The 16922-nt window shown below is 36.7% G+C and overlaps 1 protein-coding gene across 1 annotated transcript in view; it reads right to left on the bottom strand.

The window, feature by feature from the left end:
• Positions 1-312: 312 nt before the first annotated feature.
• LOC103174755 (guanine nucleotide exchange factor VAV3) overlaps positions 313-16922 on the bottom strand; it is a 91753-nt gene continuing 75143 nt past the window's right edge. The window contains exons 21-27 of the mRNA XM_007887296.2: positions 16422-16487; positions 15297-15331; positions 12156-12272; positions 10719-10806; positions 9969-10098; positions 2630-2781; positions 313-1578 (exon numbers count right to left, since the gene is read on the bottom strand). Coding sequence (XP_007885487.1) covers positions 1522-1578; positions 2630-2781; positions 9969-10098; positions 10719-10806; positions 12156-12272; positions 15297-15331; positions 16422-16487 — 645 coding nt within the window. The 3' untranslated portion in view covers positions 313-1521. The remainder of the gene's footprint in view (positions 1579-2629; positions 2782-9968; positions 10099-10718; positions 10807-12155; positions 12273-15296; positions 15332-16421; positions 16488-16922) is intronic.

Raw genomic sequence — 16922 nt, 5'->3', positions numbered from 1 at the left:
TCATTTCCAACAGACCAGCTTTCAAATGAATCAGAACCTGCTATCATCATTACGTGGAATCCTATCAGATGGTTGTGAATCTTTGGTGTGAAGGGTCTAATAGATGTGGCAATGTAAGATGAAAATTATTAATTGCCTCCAACTTGTATGTACTCAATCCACAAAGTAGATACATGGAGATGTTTTTCTCTCTTTTAAATTATAATTGAGTTATGTGTTTCAGGATTTATGTAGTATCACACAGTAAATCAAATGAAAATAGCTGTTATTTGCCAAAAAAAACTTCTTAAAAAAAATTGCTCCATGTCTCACATTAAATATTTAAGTTGAGTCTGACAGAGGAATATATTTTGTGGACTTCGTTTAGTAATTCGAACAAACAAAATAGTACATTTCATCTTGTATTTAATCTAGTGTATTTACATTTGTAGGAACAACAATTGTAACTAAGTGAGTATATTACACAAAGGAGAAAACTTGATGTGATCATTTTTTGTTGTTGCTATTCACATTGTAGAATGCTCAGGCTTTTGTGTGTATTCACAATTATTAACAATTATTTTCGAATAAAAACAAAATTTGAAAAAAAATACAAAATATGATCTATAAAGGATTTCTGTGTAATATAGTGAGACTTATTTTGTGAGTGCAGGAAACATATTTTGTGACCATCTTGAGAAATCCCTTTTTGCATTGTAAAATAACACACTCCAGCTATATCTGTACAAAGAGCAATGAAAGGGGAGATATTACATCTGGATCTAGATTTACTCTATTTCCTTATCATTTCAAAGGAGCCTCCAGAATTTGGAAAGTTCTTACATTTTGAAGTTGGTATTCTATAGATTCCATTAAGAACTACAGAAAACTGGCTTCAAAATTAAGACTGAACTCAGCAACTTGCTAAATGTTCTGAAATACTAAGAAAATGGAGAGAGTCTAGACCCAGGTGGAATTTCACCCCTAAATGTTTTGAACAACACCCTGGTAATGTGGCTCTATTTGCAGAATATTATACAATGGCCACATTCTTGATCACAAAATTGAGGTAATCTTCCTGAATTAAAAATTATACGCAACAATCATACATCTGAACAGAGTAGGAATCAAATCTATTTTACAATTGGACAAGTGGTGCTTATTTTCCAGCATTCATTAACAAGCTAACAGAACACATACTGACAAACAAAATGTTTTTAAACACTCGCCAAAAGCTTGTATTCGTTGAGCACTGAGATAACAGAGAGGGCAAGATGCTCTTTGTATTTTGTTCCTTTGGGAAAGCAAAGTACTGGCTTAAAGCTGGTCTCTGAAGGCAGCAAACTGACAGGTTATTTCTTGCAAAGCTCCAGGCAAGCCATTAATCTGCCAATTCAAACTTGTGAAGAAATCCCACAGTTAGGCTTGTGGCTTGGATAATTAGGAATGCTGATTTTTGTCTTCAAAAACATTTATGCCATTGATGCCTTTACAGTAACGTTAGTTTAACAATCCCTGAAATTCCTCTTCAGCAGCAAATGGTCAGTTTGTTAAACAGTCTTCCTCCTCTTCCACATACGTAGAGGGAAACCAACCGACCTGAAATGGTTTCAAACAGAAAGAATAGTGATCTCATCTTGCTGAGCACAAGTTAAAATAGTTCTAAAGTTACAATGCTGAACTTAAAACATTTTTTCAGACAAACCAAGATTAAATACTTGTCTTATCTGGTATTTGTACAGACATTTCCATTGGAGGTTGTGATCTGCCTATCGCCTATCAACCATCTAGGATTACCAGGACAGAGAGCCAAGTTTACTTTCAACAAGTGGAGTAAATGTTTACTCAAATTTCCACAGTTGATAAGAAATGTTTGAAGTTATGTGAAGTATATAAGGAATGCAACAGACAGTATCTCAAGGCTCCTTTTGCTGGGAGATGGAACAGGTTACAAAATTAGATACCAGCTTGATATTCCATGGAGCACTTTATAACAACAATAGTAATTGTTATTTGTACAAAGTGAAACCACAGAGATCCTGCTGCAGTGGAGACTGACCCAGAAAAGCTCTAATTCTAGTTGCCTTTAACATTGTAACCAAGTGGATTTGTTGCATTAATTGCAAAATCAGGTTTGCAAGCCCTGCTGGGAAATTTATGGCCAGACAAATTGAGGATCCCAAAGCAGTAAAGTTTAAAGTCCAGTGAACAAACACTGATGGGGAACAACTAGCTGTTGCCAATTTGGTATTTGTACATTTTCCCACAAGGGTCACACACTGTAACTTTCAAATTTTTCATCCAAATACAGTTTGCGAGTAACGCAAATTACATGTATTAGCAAAACTAAGCCAAAATAAAATGAAGCTAAAGAGACATTGGTTCCTGAATTTTATTTACAGTATTTTCCGAAGCCCATGGTCCCTTTCAGCCACACTAACTTGATATGATTTTCCATATCCATTCTTTGATCCGTGCTTATATCTATTATATCGCAGGGTTATGGGTTAAGATCAGGGGAGTAGGACTAGTTGGTAGCTCTTTCAAAGAACCAACATAAACACAATGGGCTGGTTAGGCTCCTTCTGTGCTGTAAAATTCCATGATTTTATGATGTAACACAAAGCGTTTCCATCACAATCTGACTTACCCTGTCATTCACCTCTCCCCGCCACCAGCCATTTGCACCAGTTTTGCTGTATATCTTCACCGTGTCTCCCTCCTGAAGGGATAGTTCCCTCATGTCTCTTGCAGAGAAGTCATACTGTGCAATTGCTATTCCAATCACTTTTGGACTAAATACTGCCAATAAGAATAGAATGCAGGTGAGTTTCCTACTGATGATGTTAAGGCCGTCTATAGAAACTAACATTAGATTGATTTGACCACTGACATTGAATAGAAAGATTGACATCTAGAGGAGACCTGAAAAAAGCAAATAGGCTGAATGCAGAATTGCTGACTTATTTTATCTTATTAATAATAATTCTTTGCATTTGTTATCTTTCAATCAAAGCATATTTTACCCTCTTCGAATCATGTTTTTTAAAAAAAATAAATGCATAGTTTAAAACCTCTAATTATAACCACTTGCTCTGCCAACAGTTATGTATTTTAGTTTCATGTTTGCTTTTTTCATGAGAATTGAGAAAGAAATATGCTATATCAGCATAATTTCATTAAAAAAAAGGTGCTTTCACTCCCATCGGGACAATTAATTGTTCTTAAACTGTAGCACTTTACAAGAAAATCAAACACTTGTACTTTATGACATGCAACTGCTAAACATCAAAATAAATGGATAAAGGACAAAATATTTATGAAAGAATATGTAAAGATGTGTTTTATACATCACACAATCTAAAGAACACAATTGACAGTATTTTCCACTCCAATACTGCAATCACTGATCACCAAGCTAAATGTATCCCCTGCCATTTCGAACACCCAACAGTCAGTTTGAATAAGGCTGACAACTTTGTGCCATGTCCAAATCTGTGGGCATTTCTGTATGGTGCAATTATTAGAAACCTGGTTGAAACTGTCCATCTGAATTTCTTCCAGTATCTATATAGCTGACAGATAAAAGAGATGTTCCCTCCACTGGTCTGGGTTAGATCTGGATTCATGTCTCAAGAATGTTAGAATTGTGTACAACATTGTCTGTGTTGCACAGTCCCGTACTAGCTGGCAATCTTAGAATTAGTATATAAGATATTGGGGTATTGTCAAAAGCTAGGTTGTCAAAACTATCCTTTCCTGTTGTTTCCTGTTTTTCCTCTCTCTATGTGAGTCTATATCATGAGACTGGCAGGCCTCTCAGCGATGGAGGTTTTAGATCCAAAATCAATCACGTCCACGTGAGCTCACAGTTCAGCAGGGACCATTGGAGCCCTGCAGCTCAGTGGTTAGAGCATTCGCCTCGCAAGCGAAAGGCCTGGGTTCGATTCCCGACATGGCAAAATGTTGGGCAAGTTTCCTTACTCCACACACCTCTGTTTACCTAGCAGTAAGTAGGAACCCGGTTGTTAACATCGATTGGCAGATCGCTATTCCGGGGGTAATAATTCCTTCAAAAAAAAATAATAAATTGGTCACTACAATCCACAACTGTTTGTGGGACACTGCTGTGCGCAATTGGGTGCGGTATTTCGCCCACAAAATAAACAGTCGATTCATTTCACAGTACATCTGTGAAGCGCTTTGAGACGTCTCGAAGACATGATAAGGTGCTATATCAAATTCAAGAATCATTATTATTATTGGATAGAGATCCTGACAGGGATCCCTATCCTAGCCCAGCAGTGTTTTTTTTCCAACAGAGCCATTGGGAATGTTGAAATACTAACTTGACCTGCACTAGATCAAAGCACCATTTGCTTCGGTGCCATACTATTGCACTGATGTGAGTGGCATTCGTGCTACTGTTCCAGCTGGAAATATTACCCATAAGGTAAAGTTTGAACAAAATTGTTCTGTATATTTTTGGTCAAGAACATGTTTCATAAGGTCTCTGGTTATTAATATTCGACTACCTTGGGAACACAAAATGATAGTAGCAGAAATAATGCATGCAATCATCATGCAGAGGTCTCATGCAGATAGATAATGACACAATCCTGAAACATTAATTTCACTCAATGCCAGCAAAAAGAAAGAACAAAACGAAAGTCAAGCCCGTGCATAGCAGTGAAAGATAAACTGTCTTCATCTAATAACGTGTTTGATTCAGGCCACTGCACAGCAAGCCCTTCTAGCAGATTTCCAAAATGTTGATAAAATCCCTGTCAATAAAATCATTCTCCTTATTTTCTTAAATTCTATGTATATCGTACATCTTGCCCTTTCTGTTGAACTGATGTATTGTTGCCATGGGCAGTCCAAGTGCAAATTGAAGCTCTTATTCATTCCACTTTTAGCTTTTCTGGTTTTGTTCAAGTACAACACAACTCTTGGAAAACTTTTTAAAGTAACACAAGCTTACAACATTTCTGACCTAATTTGAACCCAGCAAATGTGTGATTTGACATAATTCTGTATCGATTCGATTGCACATCAGTTCAGGAAAGTCAGCATTGAAAATACAGGCTGGCGTGATGGGCATGGTGTCACATTTTATAGTCTATGTACTGTTTCTAAGACAATCCACACTGTTTCAGATCACACTCTACAGTGTTGTTCCTGTTACAGTATAAACCTCTTATTGTCAGACCATCTTATAACATCATATAGCAAAGCATTTTCTAGCTTTCTTTTACACCCCAACCCCCGCCCCACACACACATACACACACGCCCTCCAATGTGTATTTCTCCTCTTGCTGTACACATTTAAAATAAAATTCCACTGGCATTTGCCAGTACCTCCAATACCATGTTCAAGTGACACATGACTATTCTTCCTGTGTTACCCGGGACAGTAAGATTCAGCTGGTTATTTTACCACAAGGGGCATCACAGTCCTGGCTGATCCTGTTATTTCCTTATCCACAGGAACACTTTCCATCAAGTGTTTTTCTCTCACAAACCAGGGAAGCTGACCTCAACTATTGCACGCCTGCAGCTGCCCTGGCTGAGATCAATTAGCAGGAACCAACCTGGGACTTTTTGGGTCTGCATGGCTGTTTCACTATCTTTAACAACTGAGACACCAGGGGAGCAATTATATCATTTTAATATCATCGTTATTTCAATGTCACAACTGTTTAGTGATTTTTTTATAAAAAAGAGCTACATGTTTTAAATTTTGCTGTTTGAATTAACATCATTAAAATTGTAAAATAAAAACATATCACTGCAAAAGCCATGAAATGTAGCATTCATATCAATTGTATTTTCCTGTCACTAGGATGTAGAGGCTGGGTCTGAGCATGAAGTTTGAACAGTGCATGAGAACGATGGACACAATTAGCTCACTACTGCATCTGTCACTCCTGCTGACCTGCAGATAACATGACTAGATGGATCAGGGGAATCGATTCCTAAGTGAAATAAATATATTGATACAAACATTCCTACATACAGATAACATTTATAATAGTTAGTTTCAGGAGAAACAAAGTAACCTGAGATTGCAATTGTAAATAAAGCAATGTAACAGCTCCTTTAAAGCAACATTAATCTACATTTCATGCACAGAAACCTTCAGCTCCAAGTTAAGACTTGTACGGCTCTGTGGACTGAAAGGATTTGAACATTTATCATCAGAGCTTTGAGTTAATCCTTTATGCCATTCTCACCCATAATCTGGGCTCATTTCTCACTGTTTTTGAATTTGCTGGTTTACAATGCGTCACTTTCTTTTCATTCATTTCTCATTCTATCCCCACCTTAGTTTTTCTCCCTCATAAACCCACTTCATCAGATTGAGTCCCATCTCATATCAACGTCTCTCACTCCCCCGACACCTCAATGAGGTAAAGGGTCATCGGGTCCTAGAAGCCTACCTTACAATACAGACCCATGGTGGGCTTGTGCTGACAATGCAGAAGACTGTGAACAAACCACCCCAGCAAAAGGAGTGGCAAGCAACAGAGGAATTATCAACCATTTACAAAATCCCATTCAATATTATAATAAAGTGTATATCAAGTCTAGTATGTTAATAAGAGGTTTCAGTGTAACTAAGGACAGTACATACAACATTGATGCATAGTTTATACAAAAAGTGTATAAGCTATTAGATTGCCACAAACAGCATATAGTTTTTTTTCAAAGATATAAATTAGTAAAATTTTATAGCAACTATATTAATACAGTTTATTTCACTCCTGCGCAAAGAGGCATCAGCATTGCAGCAGAAGCATCAGAAGTTTCCAAACAAGTTATGCAGTACCTGACCAGAAAGGAGTAGAAGAAGGGGGGACAAAGCTGAAACCTGGAGGAGTTACAAATGAAAACCCACAGAGCACAGAGGGGGCTTAAAAAGGAGCGAAAGAGAGAAAAGCAGAAAAAAATTAATTAAAACATATAAGGTAAAGCCTTTGAAGGAAAAGATAAGTCACTTCTGAGCATACACTTACAAAGATCAAACACAGCAAGATGAAAACCGTTACCAATGTGCAAATCATATTCTGGGATGAAACTAGGGAGTGTCAAGCTACATTTAGAACACTAGTTAGAGGTACTTGCCTCTGTGCACATGGCTTCTTCTTGAGATTCTGCCACATGCTACAGACCTACGAGCTGTCAGCTGGCTGGGTCTACAGTCTGTTGGAAGGAGGATGGAGGTAACACTATCCATACTGAAGAAAATGCCTTCAGCTAATGTTATGTATTGATATAAACCATTAATCCACTTTAGGATCCTTTTCAAACATATTTTCAATTTACATTTTTACATTTAAAAACAGAAACGGTTCCTTTTTAAAAAAGTCTCCAGTCGCCTAAATGAATTTACCTATTTACAATAGGCCATCATTTCCTGATAATTGAACAGGGTATATTTAAGGGCCATTAAAAAAAATGTTTTAACCCATTTTCATCAATAAATAGTTTTTTTGGGGGTGGTGAAGCAAAAGTCAATTAGTAAAAAAAAACTATTTTCACCCAAGTTTCATTTATAAACAACTGGGCAAAATGAGGCAGATTTCAGGACAGTGCATCATGAGTCCTTTCGTGTCATGAAAATAATCATATTTGTTGCCTCGATTGATGAATTTGTCATTGTATGCTTATAAATATATACAATTTTTTATGTGTCATTTAATTTTAAATTTATAATGCACTTACAAATAATTGTAGAAATTATTTGTAAGCACAGAGAAACAAATTCACTAATGCAGGAAAGGAGCAGAGTGGAACTTAGTCCAAGTGTGTTACATTGAGCGAATGGAGTGAAATGATAGTCAACGTAAGGTTTAGTAAGACAACGTGTATTTAAAATATATGTCCAATTGTGAAATGACTCCACTACAGATCTGAATAAATCCATTGGACACTTGTTTCAAATTCACACAAAGGTGCTGTCTGCCAAGTTTATGTTATAGCAAATGCCAGATATAAAATGAGTATGTGTTACATTCCCTCACCCAAATGTAGGCAAATAAAGAATGTGAAGAGATTGAGCTCTTTTGGATTTCTCAAACCCGAATGTGCTCTGCGTCTGCAATGTAAATGGAAGCTTATATCTACAGTTATAAAGGCCTAATCGGTATACATTTTATAATATTTACAAGGTATCCACAGAGGTGAACATGTATGTGAAATTGTAATAGGAAAGAATCAATATCATTGCATAACTTGGGAAGAGAGTATTTCTTAACAGAAGAGGCAAACATACAAAGCACTAAATACATCAGAAACTGATAACTGAGAAATCAGTACATGCTCGGCGCACACACAATCGCACACACACACCTGGCAAGCCACAAGTCAGGTGATTTTTTTCTTCAGCAATTTACACACTGCAATCAATTCCATGATTTATGCAGGTTATCGAAACTACTTGCTAAAACAACACAATGGCATGTATTTGATGGTATATATACGAGTCTCAAAGTTGCCCACAAACATACAGTAATAATGCTACTCAAACAAAAGGAAAAATATATTACCTACCATGTTATTATTTTATTAAAACACACACACAAAAAAGTTTTAAAACTTTATTACTCTACAGACCTAGTAGGTCCCAGGCTGAATCCCCATTTGACATTGAGGTATGAACTCTTAGTCAGAGCAGCCGTAGGAGTGTTATGATTGTTTTAGCTCTCCGGAACAAAGAAGGAGGAGGGAAATCAGACAAGGCTTCCAAACCCCAAGGCTGCCTTTCCAGTTGCCAGTGAATGTGACGGCATTCAGCATCCACGTTTATAATGGGAAACTCCCACTTGAGACCGATATAGTCAATGTCTCTGTACGCAACGCTGACTAGCATTTCACCCTTTTGATCTTTACGCTGTTTAAAAAAATGTGCTTGGGTGAATATTGAGGGAGTTAAGTATTGGGCTTGATATTTGGACAGACGTCAACTTATCTCCTCAGTTCAAAAGAAACACTGCTGTGGGGGAGGGAGGAGTAGGGGAGTACAGAAACTGTCTCTCTATTTAAGCCTTAGTCTTTGTTAACATGTCCTGACAGTTAGGGACTGAGGACATTGTAAAATGAATTGTAAGCATTAGGGTTTTATCTTTTCATTTTTTTTCTACTTTCTCTTGCTATTAAATTGTAGAAGAATGAGGCTAGTGTCTATCAAGGCTGCCAGTTGGATTGCAGTCTTTTTTTTAAAAAAATACTACGTGTTAACAAACAAATGAACTGCCCAATGCACAAACCTGCACATGTACATGTACAAAGCCACAAAAGGGTGACGTGTAAACCCTGCCACCTTTGCACCATAATCTTGTACTCTACTTTAGCGATGCACAGCACACGCCCACTATCACCATAAGGTGCTGACTGAGTGCAGAAAGAAGCAAGTTAAATTGAATGCATATTGTGTTAGTCAAATACCCAATGTTTGTCAGACTGGCTTACATTTGGAGCATGAAACCCTGCTCATGAAAATACTGAGATGCTAATCAGGGGCATCCGAGTGCAATGAAGCCTATCATCAGTGAATATGGAAGCAAAAAGGGTTGAAATTCAGAGCAATTTCTGTTTGTTCTGCTCAACAAAGAGATGCAAGTATCTCATTTGTGCAGGTTTGATTGAGACAGGGGCAAGTTCCTTCTCTCCCATGTTAATTCTAACTTGAGAGATGCCTTTTATCCACCATTTGCTATAATTCAGGCAACAACTGAGACTACAGTCATAACACTTGAATGTCTCCCAAAATGATGAGATCAAATCACAGCTTGTGGCTCGAATTTTCTAGTCTAGGGTTGAGCGTTGTTCCCAACTGATGCAACCCGACAGACGTAGCACAACAGTAGTGGGGAACAGCAGAAGTTTTCTTTTAAAGGCAATATATTGACAAATAGATTTGCAGACAACAAACTTGCTTCATTTTTTTTTACTTGCAGATGAGCAATAAAATCAAATACTTACAATGACTCCCCGATCTGTGATTTCTTGCAATTGTGGTGTTTTCAGGTTCTTTATATGGATACTGAAGTGTTGTATCCAAACTTCTAAATCCCTCTTTTAGAGAATGATATTTATAATATTCTACAAGTTCCTGTCAACAAGAATGTTTTTTAAGTTAATACATCCATGCAGATACCAGCGTGTATTAGTTCTGCATAATTTAGTGGAATTTTTAAACCATATGGTACATCTATTAGGAGTTTATCATGAAAGTTCAGCTTTTCAATTTGGAACTCCAGTATGCTTTTGAATTTTTTTTCCAAAAAACGAATGTTTCTTAAATCATGCAAGAAACATGATCAGAGAAGAAAAATAAAGAGGACTAGTACTGAAGGGTGGAGCATTTCAAATCAAAAATAAATTAAAATAAAACTCCGGCCTGTGAGGAGAAATGATTGCGTGAGCCAAGCATCAATCCATACTCAGCAACAAGCCGCATTAGCAAGTGGCTGAAAACACAAGAGATCAGCATTGCTTTCCATCGTGGGTGCTGACCTAAAGTCCCAATTCAGTCATCCATTAGGCATCAGTCCCACATCGAATAAATCCTCCTGTTTCGTAGACTTTGTTTAATGTTCTCAATAAACAGAAGAATGTAATCATTTGAGTACTTCCCCTTCTTTAATTAAGGGATATGTAATCATTTAAGTGACTTTATTGAAGGTTGTGCTTACAGTACATGTAAATCTTGCCAGTGGAATCGATACTCACAATTAAACTTCTGAATCTCTTATTTTCTGCAATGTGAAAACAGTTATCTCTGGATATAATCTTGATGTGTTTGACTTCATTATTATATCTGCGGATAAAGAATTGGATTGAAATGTTAGGTGGATCAGAAGCATGTTGTAAAGTATGGATTAACTAAAGGTCAGGTACCACAATAACAAACTGTGTTATGATTGCACTGCCAGTTTGTAGACCAGGCATATAATTAGAAAACAATACATTCAGCAAATCCTATATGAAGATAGAAATTATATACAATCCCTCAGGGTGATATTACAATAACTTTCCCACATCTCAGAGTAAAATATATTTACAAAGGCAGTCTGACAGGTGTCACAAAAATGACTTCTAATTTGAGAGCCCTTACCCAAATTATATCTTTGACTGACAATGGAACACAACCTGATCGGGCCAACACTTATTTATCAACATGGTCGCTAAAAGGAGCACTTTGCAGAAATTATAATTATAATAACAATAATCAGCTTTCTAACTTGATACAGTGCTTTACCGCATTGAAATATCTCAAAGCACTTTAGAGTTTTTTCTGTAAATTGCAATGTCTGTGTTTTTGGAAGCACTCGCAATAAAAGTCGCTTTGCACACAGGAGTCCTGTAGTGTAGTGGTTAGAGAACTTGCCTCACAAATGAGAGGACCTGGTTTTGATTCCCAGGTGGAGTGAAACCTCAGGCAAGTCTCCTTACTCCACACCCTCTGTTATCATAGCAGTAAGTGGGAACTCGGTTATTACTCAATAGTGGATCGCTTTCCGGGGGTAATAATACCTTCAAAAATAATAATTATAACAATACGGTCACTTAATTTATGACTGTTTGTGGGACACTGTTGTGCATAATTAGCTGCTGCGATTCGCCCATAAGTCAATTCACTTTACAATATATTCTGTGAAGGCTTTGAGACGTCTGAACGACATGATAAGGTGTTATATCAAATGCAAGGATTATTATTGTTCGCAATGTCTCACAACAAAGTGAATTACCATTTTTGTTACATTGGGAATTGTTGGTTAATGGAAACTACCTTCTCTTCTCAATTAGTGTAATGGGATGTTTAACAGACAGATAGGACCTCAGTCTAATATCTTGTCTGTCCTTTGACAATCAGGCAATGCATTGGGAGTGTCAGCCTGAGTTCAAGGTCATGAGTTGGGGCTTGAACCCTCAATCTTCCAATTCTGAGGAAAGAGTCCTACCAACTGAGCCAGGCAAGGGAGAGGGCAATCTGAGCAGTCAACGCACATCTCTTGTCAACCAGTTGCACAACAGTATTGAAAATAGTCGGAGGAAAATCAATGGCCCAAATGGTTTCCATTTGGCCAGCTGATGGATGGAACACAAACAGGGCTGAAAGTAGGAACTTCGTAAATGGATGTAAATATAAACCTAACGAGCACCTACTTAATACTTATTGCATATTCTCCAGTTTCCTTCACCCTGTGCCGTATAAGGAAAGTGCTGTTGCCTCGGTCCGCGAGGTCATTTTCTGCCTGCGGCCGCTCCATTATTCCTGCATACCTGCAAAAGACAAGAAGGTTAGTTAACACATTCTGACTACTGTACATGGTTGCAATTCTCACTGAGATCTCGAAGCAGTTTGAGTTTAAATATAATCAAGTTCCTCCAAAATCAACCAAGCCAAAGTTTCATTAGAAATGTTATCTAATCTTGTGGCGAACAGCACAGCACACTGGTACACCTAGGCACGGCATTGGCATACTACCTGGGCTGAGTAGATGTTTTAATAAACTCACTGGAACAAAAGATAAATGCAATAACATTAACTGTTATTGGCTATAACGAGACAAGACATATATAAAAATGACTCTACCATTCCCTTCAGCAGCACTGGCACACTTTATCTCAGAACTACCCACATGCTCAACTCTATTTTACCCTTCGCTCTTGCTCTCCTTCATAAAAATGACCTACTGGCTGGTTGTAAACTCCCATTTCATTGTATTATGGTATACATTTTAAAAGTCTGAAATTCTACCTGGTTTTAGCCTGCAAGAACAATACAGGCTAAGACTAGCTTGGCACTCAACCCCACCTTTTTAAAACATTTCTGAGACATTACCCTATGTGAAGGGTGCTAAATTAATTGCAAGTTATTGTTGCTCTAACGCACAAATCATTTTTCAGCAAATCCCATTTATGAATGAGAAGTGTCTTATGAAGTTGAGAGGAAATGTAATTGTTGCCTATTACTAACTAGGATATATTTTAGAGCTTTCTTAACTTCCTCCTGGTTTGTAAACACACTTTAATTCAGTTTCATGTGCTCACTTGAAAGATTACACAATTTATTTTGTACGCAATGTACTTTAGGATATGTGGTGAGCAAATATGTCCTGTTCAAACAAATCCTCCTAAAATTTTGTTTTTGGATCTCACTCAGAGTGGATCAGAGCAAGATGGATTCAGTCTATATCAGCACATTTATGAATCATAAAAATAATGTACAGTCCCAAATAAATTGAGAAGCATAATGAAAATTTTGAAGTACAAATAAGCAGAATTTGGTTGTTCCTTAGACAGATGGATTGGAATATTGCATGATGTCGATAAGTTCTGGGAAGATTAATACTATTAAACAAGATCCTTGTGCACTATAAATTTGCTATGTTCATTCATTGACTAACGTCAAGCACACAAGCTAAAACTAAGCCAGTTCTTCTCACAATGTGATAGAAATATATTATGCCATTCACTGTCACTAACTCAGTGGGCTATCTGTACGAAGTTCCATTCAATGGAACAAGTCTCTTAGGAGTAATGATAGTATTTTTGGTGGATGTTATTTATCAAATTGTGAAAGAAAATGTGTAGGAGCTGCAGACAATCTTCATGTGGTTACTTATTCCTAAACAGGATTTATACTGATATAAGCGTAATACAGGTGAATGAAATATTGGCCTTTATTTCAAGGGGCCTGGAATGCAAAGTGGAAGAAATGATGCATCAGTGGTATAGAGCATTAGTCAGACCCCATCTGGAAGCTGCATTCAGTTTTGGGGCACCACACCTCAGGAAAGATATATTGGCCCTGGAAGGGGTGCAGCAAAGGTTCACCAGAATGTTACCAGGCCTAAAAGGGTCAAGAGGAAAGGCTCGTAAACTGGGATTGTATTCCTTGAGTTCAGAAGGTTGAGCAGTGAATTGATTGAGATATTTAAGATGATAAAGGGATTTGATAGGGTAGATACAGAGAAGCTATTTCCTCTGTTGGGGGAATCCAAAACAATACTCTTAAAATTAGAACCAGGCCATTTTAGAATGAAATCAGGAAGCATTTTTTTCACTCAAAGGGTGGTAGAAATCTGGAATTCTCTCCCCCAAAAGGCCATGGATGCTGAATCCATCCGCACCGCAAGAGTGAGATTGATAGATTTTTTTGTAGGTCAGGGTATTAAGGGATAATGGGAGAAAGCGGGAAATTGGAATTGAAATGATTAGATGAGGTACAGATCAACCATGATCTAATAAAATGGCGGAACAGGCTCGGAAGGCTGAATGGCCTCCTCCTGTTCCTATGTACAATACTTACACACTACACAAAGTACTGACTACTTTAATAGTCCTTCACTGATCTACCTCTAGTTGAATGCATTCAATTTCTTACAATAGTGCAGTTAATTTATAAATGCAACACTTTATTCATGGAACATTATTTTTACACTCAATAAACTGCGTGACATTATGTTATTCTGTTTTGCAACAAATACTATACACAAGGTAATAAAATTGCATTTAGATTAGATTTTATATTAATAGAGTTAAATGGAGCAACATTTAGTGCTATTATATTTTATTGTTTTCTTTGGATTTGGACAGCTCTTTTCAAAGAGCCGGCACAGACACAATGGGCCGAATGGCCTTCTTCTGTGCTGCATAATTCTATTATTCTATGATTTTCATACGTATTGGCACCAAAACTTTCAGATTCGTTTTGCTTATCTGGAGAATTCATGAAAATTATTGTCTTCATATTTGAATCAATTATAAATTAGGCTTTGGAAATCTTTCCTAGAACCCTAGAGAAACATTGCTGAATATTTTTATTTGCTGCCTTATTCCACAGAAATTCAAGATTAACATCAAACCTAAGGATGAATAGATATGGTGGTTGGGTGAGTGTGCATTTGTTTCGCTTGGTGTCTTTTCTCAGCCGAAGTACAAATTTTTTTAATTGTCATTCTTAATTACATTTACTACATTTCAGTTCTGGTGAATGGCAGCTTATTAATTTAAGAAGAAAATTTCAAAGAGGATTTCCGTTAAAACAGATCTTCCATTCCTTTATTCAAATGCACAATACAACGTCTTGTCAGGAAATGTTCAGCATAAACATCATTGATCTATGTCATCGAAATTAAGTTGTATTTTAACATCGGAATTAAGTTGATTTTGTTTCCAACAGAAATCTTCCAACTATACCAAGTATACCAAATAACATTTTAGAATTGTTAAGTTACAACGTGGTAAATTATTATATGCATCAAAATCTGGAAACAATATTTTATGTGCATTTATACATACCATGGATATCCAGAGTAATCTGTGGGTTTTGGAACCTAAATTGAATTGGAAGAAAACAGTACATCACAGTCAGTCAATATTAATCAATAACAATCCCCTACAATCTGTCGAGGATTTTGGTGAAATTTAAATAGAAGCACACAATCAGTAAGCAACATGCTCAATAGTCAGCTAGTGGTTTGGTTTGAGCTAAAAGTAATATGTAATTGAATATTATCCATCTCTTCAAATATCCCTGTCCAAAAATAGAGATTATGCAAAAGGTTAAATAGTCATTATTCAAATAACATTATCCTCCAAATACCACAAATAAGAATCCAAAGCAAGTGTAGCCCACTTTACGGGGTGGATCTTGTCACCAATTAAATGAACTTTCCTTTATTATCTTCTATAAGTTGTTTACATACCATTGCTAACGTTCTCATTGACTTTTGAATTCTAGTCTCTTTGCCAAATTTAAAGACAAAAATCTCTTCCTACAATATATCACACTGCCTGAAAAAGCATTCTTTAATTAAAAATATCCCATGTATGGTGGAGCTTTTTTGGTTTGTAAATGTTCTGAAGCTGGAGAGAATTAAATTGTTTATTTTGCTCTGTAGACACAAAATAACTAAGGCATCATTTATTTTTCCTCAGTTCCAGGAAACTGCATTCTTGTTTTATTCAAGAAAATTCTTTGGAGGGAGAAGATACAACTATAGTTACCAACCTTGCCTGTTGACTATATTAGGTTAATTATCTGTAAATGGTCAATATATTCCTTGGCTTCCCCCTGGTGTTTTCTATTGCCTGAGGGTTATTTCCTTAAGCACTGCAGTACAGTACTTTCAGGCCCTGTTAATTTATTTTCTATTACCCCAAGAACTATTTCCCCAAGAACTCGGTTTCCTCTTGGATATTAAAATATTGACCAAGCATTTAAAAGTACACCACTGTTAGATCTGTACATTGATTTTACACTGTGCATTTAAACATGAAGATAAGCACCTCACCCCTCCACTGGTCCGATTTGGAAAACTCCCAAACGTAGCTTCATTAATTTAGACATGTTTTACATTTCCAACAATCAATTTGATGCAAATTTGAACATTGACCAAAAGATACCTAAATGTTTGTACTTACACATGGCAGAGGCTTCACTGAATCACTTGGAAAGAAGCCAACTTCCTTTGTTGTGAGATTTTTACCCTGCAATGTCATGAACATGTTGAAATGGGAAACCATTTAACATTTGAAAAAAAACTATTTTTACTTGACAGATGCTCCTCATATTGATCTCTGCCTGATATAAGTTACGGAATGTCCAATGGACCAAAGTCTTAAACTTAACAGTTTATTTTGCTTTAATTGCTGTTAATGTTAAAGATTATTACCAGAGAATAATAACTCCACTGAATGAACAAAAGATACACAGCAAAATGTCTGTGATATGACAAAGTCAAGCCAAACATCTGCATACTTTGGCTTTATAGTAGGAGTGTCCTCAGACATAGGTCTAGCCAAGTGTTGTTTTAAAAACACCTATTACTATCTGGCTAAATTCTTTCCTTTGAAAGGTATTTACACCATTAATGGAGAGCTCCGGGAGCAAAACTGAAACCCCGCAACAGATACCTGGGAATA

The sequence above is a fragment of the Callorhinchus milii genome, unplaced genomic scaffold, assembly GCF_018977255.1.
Source record: "Callorhinchus milii isolate IMCB2004 unplaced genomic scaffold, IMCB_Cmil_1.0 Scaffold5, whole genome shotgun sequence".
Taxonomy (NCBI): Eukaryota; Metazoa; Chordata; class Chondrichthyes; order Chimaeriformes; family Callorhinchidae; genus Callorhinchus; species Callorhinchus milii.
Note: the sequence above shows the minus strand (reverse complement) of the source record. Positions and strands in the feature narration are given on the sequence as shown.